Genomic DNA, 26,506 nt, shown 5'->3' with positions numbered 1-26,506 from the left:
TTCCTTGGAGAAGAAGTTGCGGATGCTCAGTCTTGATGGTTCTCCTTCCATGAAGGAGCACATCACGAAGATGGAGGATATGCGAGGCGAGCTAGCCTCTCTTGGTCGTTTGATATCGTCTGAGGATATGGCGATGATTCTGTTGACTCAGTTGCCATCACCCCGTTGTGATGTCTTCTACACCAGCCTCATCACTCCTCATCACTTCGAGGACCCGTGAGACACTCCTATGGGAGGAACTTTCCCCGTTTGTCTTGGAGCATGACGAGCGACTCAAAGAGGTGGGAGCCAGTGGCTCCACCAAGGCATTTACGGCCGGCACAGGTGGCGGCAAGAAGAAGAACCAAAAGAAGGAGAAGGCCAAGGACAAGAAGGAGGAGGACAAGAAGGATGCGAAGGAGAAGAAGCCCAAGTGTCCCCATTGTGGGAAGGGCACTCATCCCGAGGAGAAGTATTGGCAGAAGTATCCCCATTTGAAGCCTAAGAAGAAGGACTCGAAGGCGGCCCCAGCCACAACAGAATCTCGTCTGTGCATGTCTTTGTTGAGGAGGATACAGCCCTAGCTTCTACCACACAGGAGAAGCCGTGGCTCGTCGACAGTGGAGCATCTTCACATATGACCTTCCGTCAGGATTGGCTTCAGGATCTACGTTCCAGAGGGGGTACCGTCACCATTGGTGACAATTCTACAGTCCCTGTTCGAGGCATGGGGACTTTACCTATGTTTTCTGACAGGCGGTCTTCCTCCGCCCAAGTTCTCTATGTTCCTGATTTGGGTTTTAACCTATTATCTGTGCATGGCCTTACTCAGCTTGGTACTCGAGTCATTTTTACACAGGATGCCGTCACAGTGGAGGATGCTTCTACAGGTGATGCTCTTTGGACAGGTACACAGGAGGGTGGGCTTTATACGCTCACAGCCTTGGCTGCGCGGACCTTCCATGAGCTTGGGCTGCTTTGGCATGCTCGGTATGGTCATTTGAACCTCGATTCTCTTCGCCGGGCTTCTCGGAGGAAGATGGTGGAGGGACTATCTGATTTCCCTCCTCTTCACACTTTGTGCCCTAGCTGCTTGAGGGGCAAGCAGCATCGGCAGCCTCACCCGCAGGTTGCCTCAAGGAGGGCTACTTCTCCGCTTGAGTTGGTTCACACCGACCTTTGCGGACCTATGGGCACGGCCTCCCTCGGGAAGGCCAGGTATTTGATGCTGATTGTTGACGACTTTAGTCGTTATGTGTGGCCTTATTTCTTGGAGTACAAGAGCGAGGCGTACTCCCGTTTCTGTGAGTGGCAGGTGTTTGTGGAGACCTAAACAACTTCCAAGGTTCGTGGCGTTCGAGCTGATCACGGTGGCGAGTTCACTTCTCACCTTTTCTCTCAGTTTTGCAGGGATCATGGTATTCGGGTGGAGTATTCCCATCCGAACACACCATCAGAGAATGGTGTGGTGGAGCGTGCGAATCGGACCATGGTGGAGATGGCCCGATCTATGCTGGAGCATAGGAGTCTTCCTCATTTCCTTTGGGGTGAGGCGGTGGCTACAGCGGTGCATATTCGCAACCGCTCTCCGACTTCGGCTTTACAGGACATGACTCCTTATGAGGCTTTCTTTGGCAAGAAGCCTTCCGTGTCCCATTTTCGCATCTTTGGGTGCGATGCTTTTGTCCATGTGGACAAGAAAAAGAGGAAGACGAAGTTCGACTCTAAGTCGCGAAAGCTTATCTTCGTGGGTTATAGTACGACCACGAAGGGATATCGGCTCTACGATCCGACGACGCGGAAGGTTGAGGTGAGCAGGGATGTGATCTTTGATGAGGCTTCGGCCTCTGAGGATCCGATTGATGGTTCCATTACAGATGTTTCTTCGTCATCGACGGACCCCTCCCCCCCCCCCCCCCCCCCCCCCCCACCTTCTCTCCCTTCACTTCCTTCCAGGATACCCCTTAGCACCCCCCCTATTCCTTCTTCTTCGGCTTCCTTTTCCCCTTTGGTGGATGTGACTTCGTCTTCTACGAGCTCTTCCACCACCACTTCGGGATCTTCACGGGATACACAACCTTCTTCTGATGCGGAGGATCTACCTTCACTCGGTGGGGGGGAGTCCCTCTCCGATTTGGGTGCTTTGCAGGTTCCGGAGACCCCCCGGTCTCTCTCACAGCAGCAGGAGTCTCTCAGGATTCCTTTATAGTATCTCCGGCTCATGCATGATTCAGGTGTTACTCACTTTCCTGCTTCTTCTACAGGTCCACGTCGATCAGCACGTTTACAGGCCCAGCGGGATAGTTCACTATGTGTGAACTATGCTCTTATGTCACAGATTCTTTAGGATTCCGAGCCTTCCACTGTGGAGGAGGCTCTTGCACAGGATATTTGGAGACAGGCTATGCAGGCCGAGCTCGATTCCATCGAGCGAAACCATACGTGGGAGCTTGTTCCGCGTCCCGCGAAACGGAAGGTGATAGGTGTGAAATGGGTCTTTAAGACCAAGTATCTTGCAGATGGCTCCTTGGACAAGCATAAGGCTAGGCTTGTTGCCAAGGGTTTTGCACAGCGTGCAGGCTTGGACTACTTCGAGACTTTTGCTCCTACAGCCAGGATGTCCACCATTCGAGTTCTTTTGGCTCTTGCTGCTCACCACCGTTGGCCTGTTTATCAAATGGACGTCAAGTCTGCTTTCCTGAATGGCGTTTTTGAGGAGGAGATTTATGTTTCACAGCCTCCTGGTTTTCTTGTGCAGGGGAAGGAGGATCATGTCTACAGGCTGCGGAAGGCTCTTTATGGCCTGAAGGAGGCTCCTCGTGCTTGGTACCAGCGGATTGACCGCTTCTTTCTACAGAGTGGCTTTGCGCGCTCCGCTTATGATCCCAACCTCTACTTACGGGTTGTGGATTCTCTTTCAGTGTTCCTTATCTTGTATGTGGATGATCTTATCATTACAGGGAGCGACACTCAGCAGGTGGAGCATACACGGTCCATTCTTCAGCAGGAGTTTGACATGACGGATCTAGGGATCCTTCACTTCTTTCTAGGCCTGGAGATCTATTAGATGGCACAGGGCATTTTTATCTCGCAGCACAGGTACATCTTCGAGCTTCTTTCGGAGTTTGATATGGCTGAGTGTCGGCCTATCTCATGCCCCATGGACCCCGAGTCCAAGCTTTTGACAGCTGGAGTTCCCCTTCGAGATCCCACCCGTTATAGGTGCCTTGTCGGTTCTCTTATCTGGCTGCTTCACACTCGGCCGGATATCTCTTTTGTGGTGGCTTTATTGTCTTCTTTTATGCAGACTCCTACCCAGGATCACTGGCAGGCGGCCTTGCGGGTTCTTCGCTATTTACAGGGGACTCGATCCTTCGGGATCATGTATGGAGATGGGATTACCCTTTTTGGATGGAGTGATTCTGATTGGGCAGGTGATGTGGATTCGAGACGATCCACTACAGGTCATGCTTTCACCCTTGGATCCGGTGCTGTCTCTTGGAGTAGCAAGAAGCAGCCTACTGTGGCACTTTCTTCTACAGAGGCTGAGTATCGGGCCCTATGTTCGACCGCTATGGAGGTAGTTTGGCTCTGTCGCTTACTGGCGGAGATTGGCTTTTCCCAGACCGGACCTACGGAGCTGCGCGTGGATAACCAGAGTGCTCTTGCTCTGGCCAAGAACCCGGTGTTTCATGCTCGCACAAAGCACATTGAGGTTCAGTATCACTATGTTCGAGAGCGGATCGTGGATTCGGAGCTGGTGGTGGTCTATTGTCCTACGGCGGCCAATGCAGCTGATCTCTTTACGAAGCCTTTGCCTCAGGCTTCTTTGCTTCATCACATGCGGTTCTTGGGTCTTCAGACTCTCCCAGGATCTGAGAGGGGGTGTTAGCCTGCTCTTTATCACTCTCAGTCTGTCATCTCCTAGTTGTGAGCTCCTGTCAGAGTCTGACAGGAGATAGAGGAGCTCTGTCAGTTCATTTTGTGGCTGTCCTTGTCAGTCTGCAGCCTCTGGGTGTCATATAGCCCATTCTGGGCTGTTATTCAGCAGTCGGCCCATTTTCTGGGCAGGTCGGCCAGATTTGGCCAAAGTCGGCCAGATCTGGCTGGTCGGCCAAATCTGGCCAGGTCGGCCAGATTTGGCAGGTCGGCCAGTTTTCTGGCCTGGGGGCTATATATAGCAGCCCCCCCAGTCATTCCAGCATTGTGCTCTGCAGGTTCAGCACTGCCTCCGTCATCTCCGTCTCGGGCATTGGTGTTGCCATTGCTTCCAGTCTGTCCTGGTGCCCTCACTGACGCTCCGGGCTGCATGCAGGGACTGCTTTGTCCATTTCAGTGTATTCAGCATTCATCTCAGTCAGTGCAGACTTTCTTCCTTCATTCTCTGCTTTCTCTCTCCTCTCCTCTGTGTTCGTGTTCTTCTTCCGTTGCGCACTCTCACAAAGATAACGTCATTGCTGCATACTACTTTCCTTTTCTTGGAATCCCACAATTTATACCCCATTTTATCGTCGTCACCATATCCTTAGAAAATGCATTTATAGGACTTTGGCTCAAGTTTACTGCGTTCTTCTTTACGAATGTGCACAAAAGCCTCGTAGGCAAACACTTTCAAATGAGCATATAAAGGTGGCTTGCTCGACCACGCTTCTTGGAAAACTCCCCCTCCCAAAGACCTATTTGGTGACCGATTTATCAGGTGAACGGCTGTCATAACAGCCTCTGCCCAAAAACCATGGGGTAATGCAGCATGAGACAACATCGTACGGACCTTATCCTATATGGTCCGATTCATACGCTTTGTAACTCCATTTTGGGGCGGATTATGAGGGGCAGTGAGCTCCCTCTTTATCCCTTTGCTGTTACAAAATGCCTGAAAGGCCTTGGACACATATTCCCCACCATTGTCAGAGTGAAGACACTTAAGTGTCTTATCTGTCTGATTTTCAGCCAATGCCAATAATTTTTAAAACTTATCAAGCACTTCATCTTTGCTATGAATGGGGTAAACCCATACCTTCCGTGTAGCATCATTGACAAAGGTGACAAAATATTTCTTTCCTCCTAAAGATAATCCTGGCATTTGGCATACATCTGAATGTACTAACTCTAGAGGAGAAGATTTCAAAGAAAGAGACTTTTTATGTGATGTCTGTGCATGTTTGCCATAAATACAATGATCACAATACTCAAAATCAGCATAACGAAGACAAGGCAAGTAATCCAAACGAGAAAGCACTTTCATTCCTGTTTGACTCATGTGTCCTAACCGGCCATGCCACAAAGAAATGCTTGGCTGCTCGGTCACGGCAACAACATGGTTACGCACACTAGATACATGAAGTGGATACAAAGTATCACTTTTGTAACCTCTGGCAATAACCCTAGATCCCTTACAGATATTTCATTTTCCATCACCAAAGGTGGTATGAAAACGATCATTATCTAGCTGCCTTGTGCTAATCAAGCTCTTCTTGAGCTGAGGTACATGCCATACATGTTGAAGTTTGAAGACAAAGCCATGCTGAAACTGTAACTGCACACTATCAATACCTGCAATCTCACATGCATAGTTGTCCCCAAGATGGACAACATCATGTCGACCCCCTGTATAGGCGGAAAACCACTCACGATGAGGGGTGACATGAAAGGAGGCACCTGAATCAAGAATCCAGGTATGCATGTCATCATTTGTATCTGCAAGTAAAGCATGTGCACCAAAGTGTGAAGAGACAAAGAGTACATCACTCCCACTGTCACTGTCATGAGTGACTACATTCACCTCTTCAATTTTTACTCTACTCTTCTTAGGCCGACTATCCTTCTCTTCCTTGCTATCATCTGTCTTCTTGCCTTTTTCTTTTTCTTTCTTCCATTCGTAGCAGTCACGTTTAAAGTGACCCTTCTTGCCACAATGATGGCATTTAACATCTTTGCCACGTGATCTGCCTCTAGTATGCAAAGCCCTGGAAGACTTACTGGATGCATTGTTCTACCGATTCATCTCTTCCATAAGTAGTGTAGAGGTGAAATCAACACGGGCAGAACTCGTCCAGTCTTTGAGACCATTGTGATATCATGCAGATTACTTTTGAGCAAACGGCAGATTGTTGTTGAGTTTTTCTGAATTTCTTTTCCTTTGTTTACAGTTTAGTCACAGACTTCCAGAACCTATAGCAGCCAACTAGGAGTGGACTGTTTGTTTCAATTCTTTTTCCTTCATCAACTGTTTTTTCAATAATCAATTCAAGTGAGGTGCAAATTTGAAACAACAGATCATGCTCAACTAGGACACGTTTTTCACTGCATCCAAAATTCTCTTTTAGAGCAAGTGGTCTCATTTTTGCAAGTCATTTGTTGATCTTTCAATGGTTGCAGTAGTGGAATGTTAACTGTTATCAATAAAACTGCTCAGATACAATTCTCAGAGTGGGATATGATTTCTTTTGAACTTTTCTATGTTTGTAGATTCTTTTCAGGATTCAGTGTCCAGTACAACAAAGACTATGAATGCGGCAGTTGTAGCCAGTATTGTGATCTCTGTTATTTTGGCTGTTGGATTGGGAGGTGCAGTGATTTACTGTCTTTGTATTGTGGATAAAAGGACCAAAAATGGCATTCAGATGCCATCTGTTCAAATTGGAATAGGCCAGCCATCGCAATATGCAAATCCGCCACCTGATTCACGTAAGTAGGCACTTATCTATGTGTTATCAGTTTGGAAAAGGTTTATACCATTTCGACACTAGACCAATTGATAGAAGACAAAATAGCTCAACAGAAACACTCTTCCATATGAGGGAGCTCATAGAGACAGATGATTCTCTCACAATTCCACCTTTATGATCATCTAGTCAAATCACTTGGGACATTCTTAGTCTTCCTTATATGTTACCACTAGAGGTTCTGCATATTATTATCAACATAGTCTTTTTACCTTTAGCCTAAGCTGGTCGGCTTTGTGCCAGGAAAACCTGATGGTCCTTTGAATGGCCTGAAGACATTGCATTTCGCTTTTGCTGAAGTGCTTGACATCACAAATAATTTTCGTGTCAAGCTTGGGGAGGGAGGCTTTGGTGCAGTATATTATGGTAAATTAAAGGATGGAAAACAAGTTGCCGTGAAGAGGTTATCAGTGGCTTCACAGCAGGGAGTGGACGAGTTTTTAAATGAGGTCCTGTATCTAGCAGTATATGATCTATTGAATGATTGAAATTCCCAGATATATATGAAGTTTTCTGTATATCATATTGTCAAAACTCAAAATGTCATAATGACAATGATCAACAATGCTTGTCTCGTCTTCAGAGCTATCAACCAATTTCTACACTTCCCTTGACAGGTAGAGATTCTGTCACGAGCTCACCATAAGAATCTGGTATCTCTGGTGGGATATTGTAGTGAGGCAAATGAGAGGATTCTTCTGTATGAGTTTATGGCCAAAGGGACTCTTGAAGATCATCTTCACGGTAAGCTTAATACATTGATCTTTTTCTTCTGTCCAAAGGAACAATCCTTCTTGTGTAGATAGGGCATAGCATTGAATGTTTGAACTGTTGTTACATAAATTTAACGTGCTGATCTTTCTGCTATGTCTAAAGAAACAACTTTTCTTTTGTAGATAGAGCATTGCATTGAATGTTTGAAATGTATGTTACCAAAACAAAGTTGGAAAGCTATTATTATTTTTTTCTAATTTTTTGCAAGGAAGAACAAATGCGATACTTGTTTAGAGTTCCATGTCTTTATCCTTCTCTTTAAGTTCGAGTATTCTGCCCTAATGTTACATTTCATTAGTTGCTGTCAACCTTTGAAATGCTGAAATAACATTTGGGGCCACCTAATACCTGCACTCAAACTACACCAACTACAGTTGCAGCTTTTTCTGAACCTACAACATGTGGTGTGTCCTAGCATGTGCCCAGTTAGTCACTTGACATGATTAGTGAAGACTCAAGAGAAGAGGCTGTCTTATCCTCTCTTTAACAGTTATAGAATCTTTGTGAAACAAACATGTAGAACTTGATCTCCAAGCTCCAATGATGGCCATTGTAAACCTTACCTCAAGTTTTGACTCTTATAAAATACTGTCTAAGATCAGCTGCTAGGGACCACCCAACTTTAGTCTTATCTCTCAGTCATCAAAATACTAGCTTCCTCCAATGCTCCTCACTTGGGAGGAAGGCATCCAGCTATGATCTTGACAAGCAGAGCTCTAGTTTGACAATTTGCATTAATGGTCTCGAGTTCACTTCTTAATGTTAGCTAAGTAAATATCCAATAAATGCTAGCTAGGCTTCTGTCACCCCTTGACCGTATGAAGTTTTGTTAAAATGCTTAACAAGTCCTATACAAGGTTTGGAAAAAGCCCAACATGATTGATGTACCGATTGGCCATTACTACACACCGGTGTCCTCAAATGCAAGTGTGTTATGCTCGTAACTACAATGTAGCTTGCTGCCTAGATTGTGCAATGACTCTTGCCCTAAGACCACATCTATCCTAGTCAAGTGCATAATTTGGAAGTTTATTTTCATAGTGTGCCCTTGTAGTTCTAATGAAACATTACGTACTTCCATATCCCATACATCCTTGACGCTCCCATTCATAAGAGAAACGACTAAGTATGAGTATTGGGCACGTGGGGTAAACATAGTTTCTTAACTAACATATAGCTAAGAACGTTGTGAGTTGATCCATCATCTACAAGAAAATGAACTCATTGTCCCTGGCGTAGATCGTGCCATGTATACAGTGATACACTATTGTGTTTCTTCGTGGTTCTGGTGTGAACATTCCCTTATCCATGGGCACTTTTTGCCTTCTAAGTGGAGAAGGGTTTTTCCCCATGTGAACACCCATCAGTGGGTGTGGTACTTAGGCCTTGTATTTTCATTAGCATTCTCACATTGTGGATGTGACATTCCAGTACTCTCCTCTCTTGTTGTTTACTTGTTCATTGCTGTGAGTGTGTGCATGCTGCTGAATCTTAACCTAATAGTGGTATCAAAGCCATACCTCTTCTCAACTGCCACCACCCAGCTCATAAGCTGCCATTGCCACTGCTGCCATTGAGCCTCGCGCTCAGCCACTCTCCCGTATACCCATTGCAGCTCCAACCTGTCTAGTAGTGTGCTTCATGCCAATTAGTCTTGTCAAATATGTCAAATCTGCTGCTTACTACCTATGATATCTGCATGCTTGTGTTGACTTGCCACCAGCCTTGTGCCACTAGCTGATAGTGTGCTGGATTCTCTCTAGGCACTTTCCCTCTGCCACATTGCAATCAAATGCTGATCAGCAACCTAGTCCACCCTGTCTTGTGATAGCTGTTAGATGCAGTCTGTGCGAGACATGCACTGACAGTCACGCTACTTTGGCTGACAGTCATTTTGCACACTGACAACTTGTGATAGTCAAAATTCAGCCCGACACTAAATATTATTAAAATATTCGTGGCCCCAACCTTAATCGGCATTGGCCCCATATATAAACTCTTGTTCACACGCAACCCTCTTAATAGGCACAAAATCTAGGGATTTTTGCATTAGACTTCAATTTCCACTCAATTTTATCGAAAAAAATGGGGCTTTTGTTTGAAGCCTCCAAATTTCACCAAAATTTTGGGGATTCTAGGCTCAATGTACAAGAATTGTCCAATTTCATGTAAAAAAATTTGGGATTTTTTACATAGCCCAAATTTCAACAAACAAATTCGGGGCTTTTGTGAAATTTATCCAAATCCATTGACATTGAGGTCAATTACACCTTCTACATAGACATTTGTGGACATTGGAGCCTTTTCACTTGCAAATTTTTATTCGCAGTTATGAATTGTGCAAAAAACTGTAAGTTTTTTGTAATTTTCTTTGCTTTTTCATATTGCTGCACCTACGGCTACATGCTTTGTAGTAGCTGTTGTGAAAAGTGAGTTGTACGCAGTAAGCAATGGTAGGTCAAAATGATTTGCGAAACATGTTTGGGGACTCTGATAAATTGGATGACACTAATTATCCCATGTGAGCATACATGATGAAGCATATTTTAGTTGCCAAGAAGCTTTGGGGTTATATTTGTGGTTTAGAGGTTAGGCCTATAGGTTCAACTACACAAAATGCTACAGGTTTATCCAGTTCATGCATTGTCACCAGCAGATCTTCCACTTTGGCCCTTGCTGCACCTCCCACTGTGGATTAGTTGAGATGAGATGGACGTGATGCCCAAGCTCCTGCTTTGATTATACTCTTAGACAAAAAGATAGATTATTCCACATATTTGGTTGTGCACAGCGGCTAAGGATGTTTGGGATAAGCTTGCTTTGTTGTATCAAGTGTGGAGCGAGGCTCATGTAGTCTATTTACTGAAACAACTTGAGATGGAGCACATGACAGACGGTGATTCAATGGATGTATATATTACCTGTGTCAAGGACATAACGAAGCAACTTGCAAATAGTGATGAAATAATTCTTGATGCCTCTCTTGTTTCTATAGTCCTAGCCTTCCTATGTGATACTTATTAGAGTTTTGCTACTACACTTCATTTACTTGCAAAAGAAGATGCTGATGCATACACATTTAATGTGTTGGTGTCATTGTTATTGCAAAAAGAGTAATCATGGGTGATCTGCTTTAACATAAGTATGGAAAATCAAGCATTTGTAGCCAACCATAGGAACAAAGGAAAGTCATTGCAGCCATCAAATTCAAAGGGTAAAGGCAAATCAACACCTTCCATGGACTCTTCAAGCACCAAGGAAGATGTTGCTAAGAAAAAGAGATGCAATTATTTTAGGAAAAAGGGGTTTGTTATTGAGAAATGCAAAAAAAGGACTATAAGTTAAAAAAGGAAACGATCGAGCATGACTGTTGTTGAAAATTCAGCAAGTGTGAAGGATGCAATGGCACATTTGGCAAGTTTGGACAGTGATTAGTCTTATGCTTTTATTGTGCATTGTTCGTATGACTATTTACATGCACATAGCTTATTAGCAGCTGAAAATAGCACTACATTATGTTTTGATAGTGGTGCTTCCAAACACATAATATTCTTTCGTGACTTGTTTGTATCATATACAAATGTAGAAGAGGGGGGATCAATTGTATATGTAAATAATGCTTCGTATGCAATTCAAGGCATTGGGAAGATTCCCATTATTGCAATGGATGGGAAAACTATCATACCTGAAAAGATCTTGTATGTGCCTGGCATAAAGAAAACTTGCTTTTAGTTTCAATCATTGCTTGTGTTGGTTTTTTTGGTTAAATTCCTTATTTATCGATGCAATATCTATGATTATAGTGATGGGGATGCCCTCATTGTCACTGACACATTGTACAACGACCTCTATTAACTTGATCTATATGAGAGGAGAGTATTAGAGGATGCATTATAGGTTGATGCCACCATTGTGGATGACATTGAGTTATGGTAGGCTTGGTTTGGTAACCTTAATTATGGCAATTTGCTTGCTTGAGAAGCAAAAAAATGGTGCTTGATCTCCCTTCGTTGAAAGCACCTACTCATAATGTATGTGAGAGTTGTGTACTTGGCAAAATGCATTGTGCTTCGTTTTCCAAAGGTGATGTATACGTGTTGATCATAAATTGCAGCTTGTGTATAGTAATGTTTGTGGATCCATGCGTGTCAAATCCATTGAAGGATACATGTACTTTGATACCTTCGTTGATTGACTCGTCATTGTTGGGCATATGCTTTGAGGCACAAATCAAAAGTATTTACATACTTTAAAACTTTCTTGGCCTTGGCTGAAAATGGTAGTGGATGCAAGCTGATTACTCTCTATATAGATCGAGGGAGGAAATACATATCACAAGAGTTTAACTCTTTTTTGGCTGAAAGGGGCATTACACATCAATGTATTGCGCCTTACATGCCTTAGTCAAATGGTGTGGCTGAAAGAAAGAATCACACTTTCATGCAAATGGCACGTTGTACGCTTTCATACGATAAGTTGCACTCAAAGTTTTGGCTTGATATTATTATGTGTGCAGTATATGTGTTGAATCGTAGCCCTACCAATGCATTGGTTATAGTGCAAAAAGTAAAGGGTACCGCGTGTACCAACCCCAACAAACAAATTTTTGTTAGCAAACATGTGATGTTTGTATAGCATGCTGGTTAGCCCTTCATGGACTGCAAAAATCAGCCCAATGTGGGGCCTATGGATATTTGACAGTTTATTGCCATTGTTCAATTGCGAGGAATCTAGTTTTTAATGCTTGCATTGAGCATATTGAGGTGCATTATCATCATGTCAAAGAGACTCTCCATGCAGGGGAGATTGGCTTGAGTTATATCCCTACACAAGACAACATGGTAGATTTGTTTTCAAAAGCTCTCTCTAGAGAGAAGTTTGAAGCCTTTTGCAAGGCTCTAGGCTCAGCCTATTCTCTATATGTTCACATTGTTCACTCAAGGGGAATTTGTTACACTTATCATGCTCCTTTGTAGTTTTGGTGTTAATTCTCCCTTATCCGTGGGCACTTTTTACCTTCTAGCTGGAGAAGGGTCTCTTCCCATGTGAATATTATCAGCAAAGGCATACGCAGGACACATGAAGAATGTTGGCATACAAGATGTTGCAAAAGATCTGAGATCTTTGTCAGGTTTTTATTAAGAGAAGCAAAATGTTTCTCTACCATTGCCTTGCAAGTCACTAGAGAACCAAATTTTCTCCTATCAACTAGCGTAAGTGCATCTAAATTAGCCAAATCATTCATGATTTTTTCCACCTGCATGTGTGGAGGCTCATCATGCTACTCACGTTATGGTAAAGACATGATGTGATGCTTGAAATTGAGAGAGAGGAATTGCTAGTTACCCTTCATATCTTCACTTTGAAAGAGTTCATAGAATTAGGGAAGTGATGTGGTAGAACTTTGAAGATGTTGTATGGTAGTTTGTAGGTGGGAGGTGCTGGAAAAGCACATTGTCTCCTCCAAAACAAGCTTTTGAAAACTTTATTTGTGGTATGGAACAACAACAAGGCTTAACTTGATGGCTAATTATGTTATAGTTAAGGGTGCTTGGGTGATGAATCATGATAGTATTAGGATGGGTGACCTCCCAGGAAAAACACAAGCAGCTAGTCCTCAAATGCAACCTGCGAAGCCTTTGTAGCCTCGTTGCTAAGTATGCTAAGGACTATGCCTTGGTTGCTACTTTAGTTGTAAGCTGCAAGAGGGCAGTGTGGCCTAGGTATCGATTGGTCTCATGGGCTTGTGCACTCCTTGATATGTTGCTGCAGCCTGACTCTGATACCAGTGTCATGCATGCGTGGAAGCCATAGCCTCTCGTGAGTTCAGAACTTGAGAAAAGCTCAATTAACTCCTAGCCACTCAAGTGAATGGCTTGTTTTAGCACCATATTGGTATCTTTAGGCAAATCCATAGACTCTATATTTAGATTGACTTTTAGTAAGTCTTGATCTCCCATCCTTTGACTTTGGGCCATATACCTTTGTGCTTATCCTTGGCATCCTATGCTCTAATGTAGGCCACCTTTTGATCCCTTAAACCCATTAGTACCTTAGTATGCCAGCCCATTGCCCCCTATCAACATTACAATTGAGCTTTTCTAGGGTTGTGGAGCCATGCCGGTTTGAGAGACTTGAACGGTCTCTATTAAGTTCCTCTCATGGAACATTTGAACTTTGGTGGAAGACTCTTCTGCTAGGGATGGAGCCTCATAAGATAGTATCTCCATAGAGCATTGGTTGGAGGATCAATGGATTTCCTAATGCTATGGGAGCATCACCTCTAAGAAGAGAGCATTTCCCATTGCAATGGGAATCTACTACTTGGATGGCGTTTCACATATTGGGCACCCACTATGGGAGCCTTAGAGATACAAGTAGGGGTTTGCATTTGTGTCGTGAGGATTGGCTTCATGCAATATAGGATTGGGGCATCCTTGGAGTAGGAAGGGCACTTTGGGTGTTTGTGAGAGTAGTGGAGGCATTAATAGGCTTGCTAGTTATATATGCTTGTAATAGTTAGAAGGAGAAGACTTTTTGGACTACTCTTACTTTTTCTTTACCTCATGTTGACCATTGGATTACAAGTGGGGATTCTAACATGTTGGAGGCCTTGGAGCATAAAGGGATAGATGCATAGACATTATCAAAGGATGAGAATAGGTAGCCTTGGAGGATTTTGTCATCCACATTAGGGGGAGAGGACCCTTGGTTCATGGTAGAGTTTGGTAGATCTACAGGTTTTCTATAGTTTTTTAGATGAGATAGGGCAATTGGGAGGATCTTCTCCTGGTTGGATAGATTTTATAGAGGTGTATGATAGAGGGGGTCTAGTTAGTACGACTTTATTGGACCATGCATTGATTCAAATGGTTCTTGTGGAGGGAGTTACAGGAACTGCTACCATCATTAGAAATCTTGTTCATTTGTATATGATGAGGACTAGGAGTGTGGAGGCCTTTTGGGTACTACCATCAAAGAAGTGCCTAGGGGCTCACTCACTCTCTCTCTCTCTCTCTCTCTCTCTCTCTCTCTCTCTCTCTCTCTCTCTCTCTCTCTCTCTCCAAACTCTAAATCCTAAAACTCTCCCTCCCTATAAAAATCTCTCCCCCTCCCCTATGTCATTCATCCTTTTTGGTATCTACTCATTTGAGCTTCCCACACTCTCTACTCCCTCAAGCACTCTTGCCATCTCAGACTCTCTACTCCCTCATGCTATCTCTACTTCCTTAACCTCTCTACCTTGGCTACTCCCTCAAGCTCTCTCTACTCCCTCAACTTCTCTATCCCACTAATTTCAACTCTCGTTTGCATTTATTTTAAAATAAAATCTCTAAATGTATGTTTTAGTCTAAGATTGTCAACCACACAAATTATATGTAAATTTTTTTTAATTGGATGTAGCATTGGATGTAGGTCCAAGATTTATTAGTCTGATTAGTACCATAGTAGTATCGGATGGTACTAATCGGATGCCATTGGATATGACAACCTTGCTCCAGCTTGTACCTATTCTTGAGTTAAATGGTAAGCAACATCAATATGCTTTGTCTTAGTATGCTATATAGGATTCTTTGCAAGAGCAATAGCACTTTGACTATCTAAGAAGATAGTCATGTGCAACTTTTGATCAACATGGATGTCGTTTGACAGTGTAGGAACCATAGGGTTTCAGACGTTTGCAGAATAATAGGCTTTATATTCTGCTTCTGTGGAAGAACATGAAATTGAGGGTTGTTTCTTGCTAAGCTTGTCATGTATACTCATCAGTTTGAGTTTGGGCATGATGGACATTGCATTGGTAGTGTTTGATGCGGGCAAGACCTTAGAGATTGTGAATTCCCAATGTTAAATGTGAAAATTTCAATTAAAGGCCAAGAGGTTTTTAACATTAGTATGAAAGTTTGGATGGAGCCACATAGATTTACAATTTGGGCCAGCCATTTAAAAATTTAGGTTTAGGAAGCCATTGGGAATTTTGGGTAGGCCATAGTTATTCCATCATCATCACTCCTTGTTTTCCCTATAGGGCTGGTTGTAGTAGTGGATCTCTTCCCCCCTTAGCTGTGGTGAATCTTTTCCTCTTGTGGGCATTTTGTATGCTTGATATCCATATGAGCAAGACATAGTATTGTGAGTGAGCCTTCCCTAATAGGTTCATTTATGTATGTATTGTGTGAATCACATTATGATTAATAATAAACAAATATGTAATGTTTTCATTCTGGACTTTTTGAATTTTGAGATAATATAAAATGTAACATCCTTGTGGTAGGTGAGTAGAATTTGGGCTTGTGATACTATTTATTCTCTTGACTAGTACAAGGTGCCTAGGTCTCTACTTCCTATGACATCATGTACTGCTACACATGATTAACCTCTCTCTCTCTCTCTCTCTCTCTCTCTCTCTCTCTCTTTTGGGGTCTCTTGTTGAGCATGTAAGGCAAAATGTTAACACAATATAGAAGAAAGGGGAATAAGAATCAAATCTTGGTTTGCAATTTAATAGCTTTTGTAAGCACTAAAGTAAAAGAAGTATTATTATTTAATGAGGTGGGAATTTGATATGTGAGTTAGTGTCTTTGTTAAAACCTTTTCCAAATGAAATCAGGCCTCCCAAGTGAACAAGAACCTCTTGATTGGCCGGCAAGATTGAGCATTGCAATTGGAGCTGCATGTGGTAAGACTTTCAAAATAAGTTTATGTTTTCTCTCTCTTTTTCCACACTATTTATTTACTTTTAAGACATTTTCATTCTTTCAAAACCCAGGATTTGTATACTTGCATAATCACTGTTGCCCTGCAATCATACATCGAGATGTAAAAAGCAGTAATATTCTTTTGGATGGAAACTCCATTGCAAAAGTTAGTGACTTTGGGCTGTCAAAATTGGTTCTGGCATCTGCAACACATGTTACTACTGGTGTCAAAGGAACAATTGGCTATCTTGATCCTGAGTAAGTAGACAGTCAAATTTTACTTTACTATGTATGTGAACCTGGTAAAGCAACATTACTTGTCAGTTATTCCAAGAGGAATCCCATACCTTCCATTCCAAGTTGACCTTTTCAATGTTCAACACCATGATAAGCATCCTTAGCTCGCTCCTCTAGGCAGACCTTTAGCTGAAAGAGAATGTATGTGTTAAATGGATAACGAAGAAACTGAGCACCTTGACTCAAAGTTGCATTGGATAGAGTAGCTTTGTTGCTTCACCTTCTTTGATAATCACAAAGCATCTCTAATTTTGGACATGTTTCCCTTCCTTATTGAGGGCTATGTCTTCTTGCTTCATGAAAATCTTAGAGCCTGAAACAATTGCTGATTGTTCTCCTATACTAATTGATTGTTATGAAGAATATATTGCTTGCTTGAGAATACTATAAAACATCATCATGATAGCATAACCTTCTTAACCTTCCTTTGCTCATATTTACCTTTTGACTTGCATCCTTCATGGTTGTGAAAATTGGGGGTGACGGATTTTCAAATGGAAAAAAGAACTTGATCAACAATAATTTTACAAACGAAAGGTCAAGCCAACGTCCAAGCCTGGCTGCTCTCAATTGAGAAAGACCTAATAATTGGCTCAAGAAAAATCTAGAGGTCAATTATGCCATGTCATGCAAGTATAAGCTCGGAAGGACAAGCTTGAATTCTAGGTGGCTAGAGCAGCCTCATGCCCCTTTTGAATTTCTCAAGATCATTGTGGAATCTATCCCATTTATCTCTGTCAATAGGCTACGCAATTGCAACCCAAGCCCAAGTTGCTATAGGGACAGTACAGAGCCCCTTGGAAATGACTCTTGGTATCATGGGGGTTAGGAATTAAATGATTTAGTGTCTCTAAATAAGGTTTGTGGAAAGTTAGAACATTTTCAGGCTGAAAGAGGTTAGGAATTAAAATTGGGACTAGGTACTGGCCAAAGTTTGGTTAAGGCCATGTATTTTTCAATTTGTTGAATCATTATTGGCTGGAAATTAAGTGTAGAGGCTGTGTTTTGCATAGAGAAGGACATTAAATAGCTCCATGGGAATGACTTTTGGTGTCATGGGGGTTTAGATATTACATGGTTTAATGTCTCGAAGTGCATACTCCCGTCAGCTCGTTACACCCCCCCTCTTTAGGCGCTTGAATTGCTAGAGCAAAGCTGAGTACCCGTCATCCAGTCAGAGCAGCACCACGGTCACATGGAGCCAGTGCATCGCACGAGATTATAGTCGGTCCCCTACCACCTTAGGGGGCTCTAATGCAGCCCCAACAGACACTCAGCCGATGCCTTCCTGCCGATTCGCTTCGCTCTGGACACAGAGTTGGCACTTAGGGGTAGCATGACAGCCCTTGAGGTGTCTTCTCTAGCCTATAGATTGGTTGGAGATCGCTTGTCCATTCACATTCTCAAGGACTCCATCTAGTCGGTTGTTACTGGCACTTGTGCCGGGTTTCACCTGCGATGCCCTTGGGGAAGGGGTGCTTTAGGCTCTAGTTCGGCTTGCATGAGTAGATGGAGGCAATGCTTGCTACCAGCCTGCTTAATGCTAGATCATTAGTGGCATACTTGGATGGATTGAGGGTCGAGACTACTCATTGCTCAAAGATGGCGCTGCCATCACCATGTCTTTTCTTGGCCTTGATGAGTATTCACACCATGCCTCTCAGAGATTGACGGTGCGTTTAGTCATGTCATACAGAGAGAGAGGGCCGTTGCTGATGCAATATCGAAAGGCCCACACAGATATCCAACGGTTCGAGTTATTGTTCCGACATAGTACTTACTTCGATTGTTGTTTCCACATAGTCCTTACATTCTCTTCCTCAGACCATTAGGATTCCCTCTCTCCACGTGGGTTTTCTCACCCAGCTTGTCACATACTCAAGACTCTTGGGTTAGTGCTTTGCATGTAGGATGATCAGACATCTTGCAGTGGAGTGCCCCAGGACTTGTCAACGCTAGACCTCCATAAGAGATGAGGGAGATGGTAGACCCAGGACATGGAGTGACACGGAGTGCCAGAGACAGTGCAATGCTAGACAGAGGAGGAGATAGTGCCAGCGACAGTGAGAGCGTGCATTTGAGGGATAGGGGCAGGAGTAGAAATCCCTAGAGTTGAGATAGATGGAGGGACGATGTAGAGTGGTTAGGGACCTTAGACCACCAATCCATATGGTGCTACCTCAGCCTCCTATGGCTTCCACAGCCACTCCCTTGGTTATCCAGGAGCCAGAGTTTCCACAACACATTACAACAATACCACAGATTGCACCATGGATAGATGTGATGCAGCCCATAGAGGTATTGATATGAGCTGTGACTTAGGAGATGTAGCAAGCTGTAGATGCACCACCATCTCCTAGACTTCTACCTCACCAAGTGGCGATTCGAGAGTTGATCTCGTCTTAGGCACTTGACACCCAGCAGGGCGAGGAGGGTGAGGAGACACAGAATGTGGAGATAGAGGACTTGGATGCATACTCCGAGGACTTACCATCACTTTACCCTACAGCAGAGGTAGCAGAGAGGGCACATGATAGGGTTTATGCTAGGAGATAGCAAAGATGGGCGTGGGCAGCAGAGCCGCACCAGTTTGAGAGGTTGAGACGTACTCCATGAGGATAGATGCATGGAACGCATGATGCTTCGGAGGATGACACTTCAGGTGGGGCGAGAGCCTCATGAGATAGGATTTACACAGAGCATTAGTATGAGGAATAGTTGATTTTCTCATGTTGCATGAGCACCATCTCTCGGCAGAGGCGATATCCCTCTGCTGTGGGAAGCTATTGCTAGGCTAGAGTCACACCTATTGGGTAGTAGTTGTGAGAGGTGTAGAGATATAGATTGGAATTTCCATTTGTGTTGGGAAGCACTAGACCCAATTTGTAGCGGACTAGGATATTGTGATTCCAAGGACAACTATGTGGGTCTCAGGGAGAATGGAGGATTCACTTATTGGTTTGTTGGTAATTTATGCCCCAAATGGCTAGCAAGATAGGAGACAGTTTTGGACTACCCTTAGTCAATCCCTACCATAGGTGGATCATTGGATAGTAGGGAGCAACTTTAATATGGTGGAGGCTCTTGAGGATAGGAGAGGAAGATACATGGAAACTATTAGAGGAGGAGAGCAAGCTGCCTGGGAGGATTTACTTTTTCAGATCAGAGGCCAGGACCCATGGTTCACAATAGAGTTTGGTAGGTCCACATGCTCGCTCTAGTTCTCCAAGAGAGATAGGGTAGTTTGAGCTAGGATTTTCTCTAAGATTGACCAATTTCATGTGGATGATTGGGCCTACGAGAGGGGTGGTCTAATGGGCATCATACTTGGCATGACCCTCTTGGACCACTCACCTATTCAGCTACTTCTCTTTGAGAGAGCTAGAGGATCCCACTCAAGTGTCATGATTCCAGAGCACTTGCTCTATGAGGATGGTCTTAGAGAGTCAGTCGCACAAATATGAAGATCTAGACCCTTCTCATTTCGACGAGGAGTTGGCAACTTGGATGAAAGCTTACAGGAGATTAGTTCCTTTAGGGAGGAGGCCACGAGGAGGAGAGAGAGCCCTAGGGAACGAGAGATCTGCTAGAGCATCATTGGCTGCCTTACAAAGGGGAGAGGAGAGATGGCCATTGGACAACTGAGAGGATGCACATCACCAGAGTAGAAATCGATGCTATGAAGGAAGCGAGATCCAGGTACACGTTTCACGTGAGAGCCTCTTTTTGGACTTAGTCTAGTGATAGGGTCATAGAGATTTTTTCTGCACCACAAGGCCAAAGCACTCTAGATAGGGTGTTAGGAGATTGAGGGCAGCAAATGGATCCATTGCATAGGGTCCCTTGGAGGCGAGATAGGTGGCTACACAGTACTACACAACTTTACATGGGTCAACTACTAGGGCCCTAGGCTATGAGAGGGATAGAGAGATAGTCTGGCAAATCACAAAAAAGGTAATTACAGACAAGATGAGCAGATACTTGATGGCCCATTCTACAGAGGAAGTGGTGCTTCTAGCATAGCCCTCAGGGAAGTGTCAAGGAGAAGATAGACATGGTAAGTCCTTTTTTAGCTATTGGGATCTCATTGGTATAGGAATATCTAATCTTTCAAGGAGATCATGGCATCAGGGGTCATGCTAGAGAGGCTTTCCGAGGGATTGATACACCTCATTCCCAAAGGAAGTGGAGATAGATTGGAGATCACATAGTAGAGACCAATTACATTGCTTGGAACTGCCTATAAGATGTGAGATGGAGAGAGGATCAAAGTTCAGCTCAGAGTGCAGTAGACAGTGTGGAGAGTGAAGCACAACACCCAATCCAATAGACTGAAAGAGTGTATATTGAAAGTACAAGGTACAATCCTAAAAGCTTAGGGCTGTAGGTGTTCACACCTAAACAGGATAAGTGCCCATGTGTGACATAACAACATACGAAATAAGACAATAAGTTTGGGGGAAAAAACCTTAGGTACATACCGAGAGTAAAAAGTGCCCTAGTGTCCTACAAATCACCGACACTCCTATGTGAGCATAGGCATAAGTGAGACGTAAGTGAAAACCCAACAAACCCCTCTGGAGTGAAGAGTGATGAAAAGTACAAGGATCATCCACCACCAACGGAGATCAAATTTAACGCATTGTGAAATGCTTCAAATTTGTCACGATGAAGAGCTTTGGTGAAGATATCTGCCACATTACTGGTGGTACAACAATAGACAAGGTTGATATCACCTGCATGTAGCCTCTCTCTGACAAAGTGATAATGTATCTCAATGTGTTTCATGTGGGGAGGAACACGGAGTAAACTCCGCAAACATGGAGAAGAGAAGAGAAGAGAGAAGAAACTCTAATGAATGAAATGATGAAGACAACTATGAACCATAAACCGCAATGTCCTCCTAAAGGGGTATGAGGGCAATGGAGAGGCTGGAGAGGAGGTGACAGACTGAATGAATCAGCCGTGGTGAATGAATGAGAGAGTGGCCTATAAATAGGCACAGTCAGTCTAGGATGGCGTCCCTTTTTGGGGCTGCAAACCCTAAACGCAAAACGCAGAAACACAAAAACACAAACTGTAGGTGAAGGGTGAAGGGTTTCTCAACAGTACCTTGGCCCTCCTTCAGGTATCGCATGATTTTATATCTTCCTTAACTTCTTTCCACATCTGGGGCCACCAAAAATCTCTTGAAATAAGCTCTAAGGTCTTATTAACTCCAAAGAGCCTACTGTTGGGGTGTCATGGCGTTGTTGGAATACTTGGAGTCTCGGCTTTCCTAGAGGGATGTAAAGTAGATCCTTATAGTATAACAATCCATTAGTTTCATGAAACTCACAAACTTCATTTCCTTTTCCCTCTTGATTTTTTCTCTTGATATTGTTGGCCAAATCATCATGCGGCAGGGCTTCATGGATTAATTGGATCAAGTTAGGGTCGCTTTTGTGACATCTGGAGATGGTTGCTAGAGCTGGAGGTGCATTGGCTTGAGTAGTATTTCTCGTTGTTGATCAAGAGCTTCTTCTCCCTTCTTAGGTGCTAGGTAGGATCTCCTTGATAAAGCATCTGATTGGCATTGTTGACGACCTGGGCGACAGGTGATGACAAAGTCAAACCTAGATAAGAAGTTACTCCAGTGGGACTGTCTTCGATTGAGGATATGAATTGTCATAAAGTTTTATAGATTTTTGTGATCTGTATAGATGACAACTTTATGGGTTGCACCCTCTAGATAATGACGCCAAGTATCAAAGGCATTTACAATGGCAAGGAGTTCTTTGTCATGGATCTTATAGTTTATCTCTGGAGGGGAGAACTTTCTTTAGTGGAATGCCGCTGGATGGATATGACCATCATCTCCATGTTGGGGGTTGTGGCAGCCATAGCCAGACTGCACCTACCCACCTTGGAGCTTCTAGATCTCTCTCTGTAGGCCATATCTTCCAATGATTCCTTCTGGAGATATCTTCCTTTGCTTAGGGCGCTTCTTCTTGGCACGTCAAACACAGTCATTGGTGGACTACAGCTTCAGCATCGGCAAAATTTGTGGTCGCTGTCCTGGTTGCGCCTACGTGTTGTCGTACGGCTGGATCTGCGCCTACGTGCTGACCTCCACTTTAACCATAGGGCTTTGAAAGCCCACTGCTTAAGCTTCCTTCTCACCAAATCTTGCGGTAAATGAACCATCCCCGAGTTGCAGAGCAGATAAAAAATCAGTCGGTTTCAGAAACCCTAACTGTGGACTCCATAGCCACTCAAGCTTCAAGCTCATCTTTCACTTCAATCTCTTATTTCCTTCAATTCAAGCTTGTTAATGCCACTCTAACGTACTGTAACACTCAGTATCCAACAAGAAAATCACAACAAATCAGCAAGCAAGTGCTCCAACATCAATATTCAACTTGGAGATTCAAGAACAAGATAGTATCTTTTTGATACTCATTTAGTGTTGATAAACACTAATCTTCTTGTGTATATTAACACATTGAAGTATAATACTTTTGTTGAGCAAACTCAAAATTTGAAGCTCATTTCTTAGTTGTGGGAATGATCAAAATCAAGTTTTTTATGAAGATACTTGTTATGAAGAGTAATACAACTCTCCTTACCAAATTGTACTACATAGAAGATGCCTTTATTCTATCTACAGGAAGAAATGTAGATGCCTACTCTAAAGTGCAATCAATGATTTCATTTGAAGTCTTTGGAGACATTCCACCTGCCTTGGTCATCATACAAAACTCAAAGTTGGTGGTACCTTTGCTTGAGGGGAACAAGAAGAGCAAAGTCAAAGTCAAAGAAGCTGCAAGCAAAGTAAAGAGTGACAAAGCAAGCAAAATGAAGGACAAGATGTTGTATGATCTCAGGAGAAAATCCAATGTAATGTCAAGCCATGAGTCAAAGCCATATGAAATCCCAAAATCTATGTATCCTAAGGTTTATGTCATGGTTCAACAAGTGATGTCAAGTCACACCAATGCACCTATTTGTATCCATCTCAGACTCATTGAGAAAAAGAACCTTACAAAGAAGACTAGAGCACAAGATAATGAAGAACAAGTCAAAGATGAAAAGCATGAAGAAAAGACCAAGAAGACAAAAAAAAACAATATGAAGATCGAAGACATTACCAAAGGATGCAAAAGAAGCAAAAGAAAAATGAAGAAGAAATTTCCGCTACTAACAACGAAGAATTTTCCCTTAGTGGATCATGTTTTCCCACAGTGGATCTGTATTTCCCGTTGTGGATCTTGTTTCCCATAGTGGATGTAAAAGCCCTTACCAAAGATATAAAGTTTCAAGCTTTAACTTGACTAGGCTGCCTATGAGCTAGTCTCCCAGGCCATGTCATCATGTGGGGGGGGGGGGGGGCAAGAGCTAGCAAGGGCAGAGACTCATCATTTGAGGGGGGGTGTTGAGAATAGCAAATGATGCTTGATATGTATGCCCATAGAGGCTTGCCCATAAGTGGCTTTGTATGGAAGATAGACATATGATGTATGCTCTAGGAAGAGATGACAGAATCCCATAAGCACAGTGAGGTATAGTGGTACTATCCAAAAGCTATAAAGGCATGTACTTGTTGATACTCGTTTCAATGTAATGGAACTATCAATTTGAGTCATTGTTAGTGTCATTTGTCCATCTTACACAAGAATGCGTTTATGAGTCCAAGCTTCCATCTTGGAACCTAATTCACTTGTGTAACAATTAGTCTATTTAAGTCTATGTCACCATGAGTTGTGTATTTATCTTCCATCCTCCATAGCTCCTACCATGCTCTAGATCCGTGTTTTTGACAGATCTTGTGTCTTTCATTATTCCACTGCTTGTTTTGCACTTCTAACACCTTGTAGCCTTATTGAAATAGAGTTTACATTTGTATCACTTGCAGTTCCTAGTCTAGACTCTTGAATATTGAGTCTTGAAAAGTTGGATCATTGATATGTGAATCTTCTAGTTTGCAAAATGAATGATGCACTTTGGACTCTTGAGCTAATTTGTGTGCAATAATTCAAATAATTGAATAATGAATTTAAGTTTTGACTCTGCCTGTTGATTAAAGCACTCAATGTGGTATACATGACTAGTTTTCATTACATATTTTTTGATTATATGAATAAGAATTAGGGCTATGTATGATTCAGCCCTGAGGTCCAAATCATATTCCATTCATATTTCATACTTGTATGCATTTGACATATGGTTGCCGTATGTGAAAAATATATTTGCAGAGACTTCATTCCTAATATTTTTTGTCAAAAATATTTTCCCTGCTATGCTTAAGTTAGGCAATTACACCTAGCACAATAGGGTGGGGGCATCCATGAATTGCCATTCCTTATGACTATATAGTCACATGGAATTGGCATGGTAATGAGGACCCAAAAATTGCTATTCCCTATGACTATGTTTTAATGAACAATCCAAACCTTGAGCTCTTGAGGAATTTGAAAGGAAAGTATAAATCACAAGTGGCTAACATTTAAGAATGTAAGGTTAAACTAACATTTGCAATGTTTCACAGATACGCACAGACCAAGAGGCTTACAGAAAAGAGTGATGTGTACAGCTTTGGTATAATCCTTTTAGAATTAATTTCTGGAAATCAAGTTGTGACTCAAAGTGGAGGTGACTACACCCACATAGTCCAATGGGTGAGTAATATCTCAAGCATTTGCAGCTGGATATGTTTTCTTGAATTTTTAGTGACTCTTCTGGTCCTCCTTGTATATCTTGCATACCTACAGGACTTTCCCAATGTCAAAATTATTTGTCTTAAGCATTTCTTTATGACTTAAGTGCTTTATATTGCATATATGCAGACCATATGATTTGCTTGCAGACTTGAATCAAAATACTAAGATTTTCTGGTTAGTCACTTTTTATGATGGTGAACAAAACTGTAGCCATAGTTTAGTGTCACAAAATTGCTCTCACACAGAGAAAACTCAGATAGACATCAAATTGTGTGTTAGGTTTCACAAGATCATCCAAGCAATATTAGTGCAATTTGAAAGCCACTAGGCTCAGCTCAATGTCCAAGAAAAGTTTTTTCTTTGCTTGGCCATATGGTCGAGCTCAATCTCAAATATTATTGATGGATTCTATTGCCTGTCATCGAGTCTTGTGTCCATTGTCTTCACTCTTTGTTCATGTCTTCTTTGTGACTGCAGTGCATGCTTATTACTTCCATTACCATTTATTGCACATTCTCACATGATATAGTTTACATAGCATTTTTGACCTGCTGTGTTGACCACACTGATGACGTGTGGCATTAACATGTTGTTACCTAACATTGGTAGCAGGCTAGGTAGTGTGAACAAAGCCAGCTCGACAATTTATAAGGTCCAACCAGAGATATCAATGCAAGCATGTCTCTGTGCTCTGACCATTGACATTTGTTGTCATCCCACTCGCAATGTACATTGATGCTTGTTGGCATTTATTCCTTGCCATTGACATATGGCCAGTGTTGCTATCGTGATTCTGGATGATGGCTTGATGACATGTTTGCTTATTGCTGCATTTGATGTTTTTTGTGGGCTTTCCTTTGTAGTGTTCTCACATCACGTTTAAACATTTGTGTTTTGACTTGCTTGGCTTAATTCATATGGATTTATTTATGGCTGTTCCTGCACGTTTCAGCGTTCATGTTTTGACTCGCTTAGCTCACTTTGTATTTGTATGTTACAAGAGGGTTCTTCCATGTTGATATTGTGCTATCATTAAACTCTATGAATTGTTGAGCCTGTTCTTGATATATGTGCATGTTGTGACATGTGTGGGATCTTGCCTCACGTGACTTTGATAGTATTGAACTTGAGTGTTGTCTTTTTGGCTCGTCAAGGACCTCTCATTTGCTCCAAGCATATCTCGTGTTCTCTACATACAGTTCCAGGAACCCTGAAATAAGTTATGGCTATCTGACACATTGGTCACATGGAGACATCTCTATGGTGCTAAGATTTGGGGACCCAGCCTCTATTGTACTAGGAGAGAGTCAACTGTGGGATATGATGGACCAAA

The 26,506-nt window shown here is 42.7% G+C and overlaps 1 protein-coding gene across 5 annotated transcripts in view; it reads left to right on the top strand.

Moving 5' to 3' along the window:
- LOC148021385 (putative serine/threonine-protein kinase PBL25) overlaps nucleotides 1-26,506 on the top strand; it is a 57,933-nt gene that overhangs the window by 6,134 nt on the left and 25,293 nt on the right. For 3 of the 5 annotated variants that reach the window (XM_087699239.1, XM_087699241.1, XM_087699243.1), the window contains exons 2-8: nucleotides 6,448-6,666; nucleotides 6,948-7,153; nucleotides 7,322-7,448; nucleotides 14,895-15,005; nucleotides 16,090-16,158; nucleotides 16,249-16,435; nucleotides 25,002-25,131. In XM_087699239.1, the coding sequence (XP_087555365.1) occupies nucleotides 6,448-6,666; nucleotides 6,948-7,153; nucleotides 7,322-7,448; nucleotides 14,895-15,005; nucleotides 16,090-16,158; nucleotides 16,249-16,435; nucleotides 25,002-25,131 (1,049 nt within the window). The remainder of the gene's footprint in view (nucleotides 1-6,447; nucleotides 6,667-6,947; nucleotides 7,154-7,321; nucleotides 7,449-14,894; nucleotides 15,006-16,089; nucleotides 16,159-16,248; nucleotides 16,436-25,001; nucleotides 25,132-26,506) is intronic. The other 2 variants (XM_087699242.1, XM_087699244.1) reach the window with 1 other exon arrangement.

The sequence above is a fragment of the Lygodium microphyllum genome, chromosome 18, assembly GCF_053477565.2.
Source record: "Lygodium microphyllum isolate KBCC chromosome 18, Lygodium_microphyllum_v1.1.10, whole genome shotgun sequence".
Lineage (NCBI taxonomy): Eukaryota > Viridiplantae > Streptophyta > Polypodiopsida > Schizaeales > Lygodiaceae > Lygodium > Lygodium microphyllum.
This window is presented reverse-complemented; position numbering and strand designations above follow the sequence as displayed.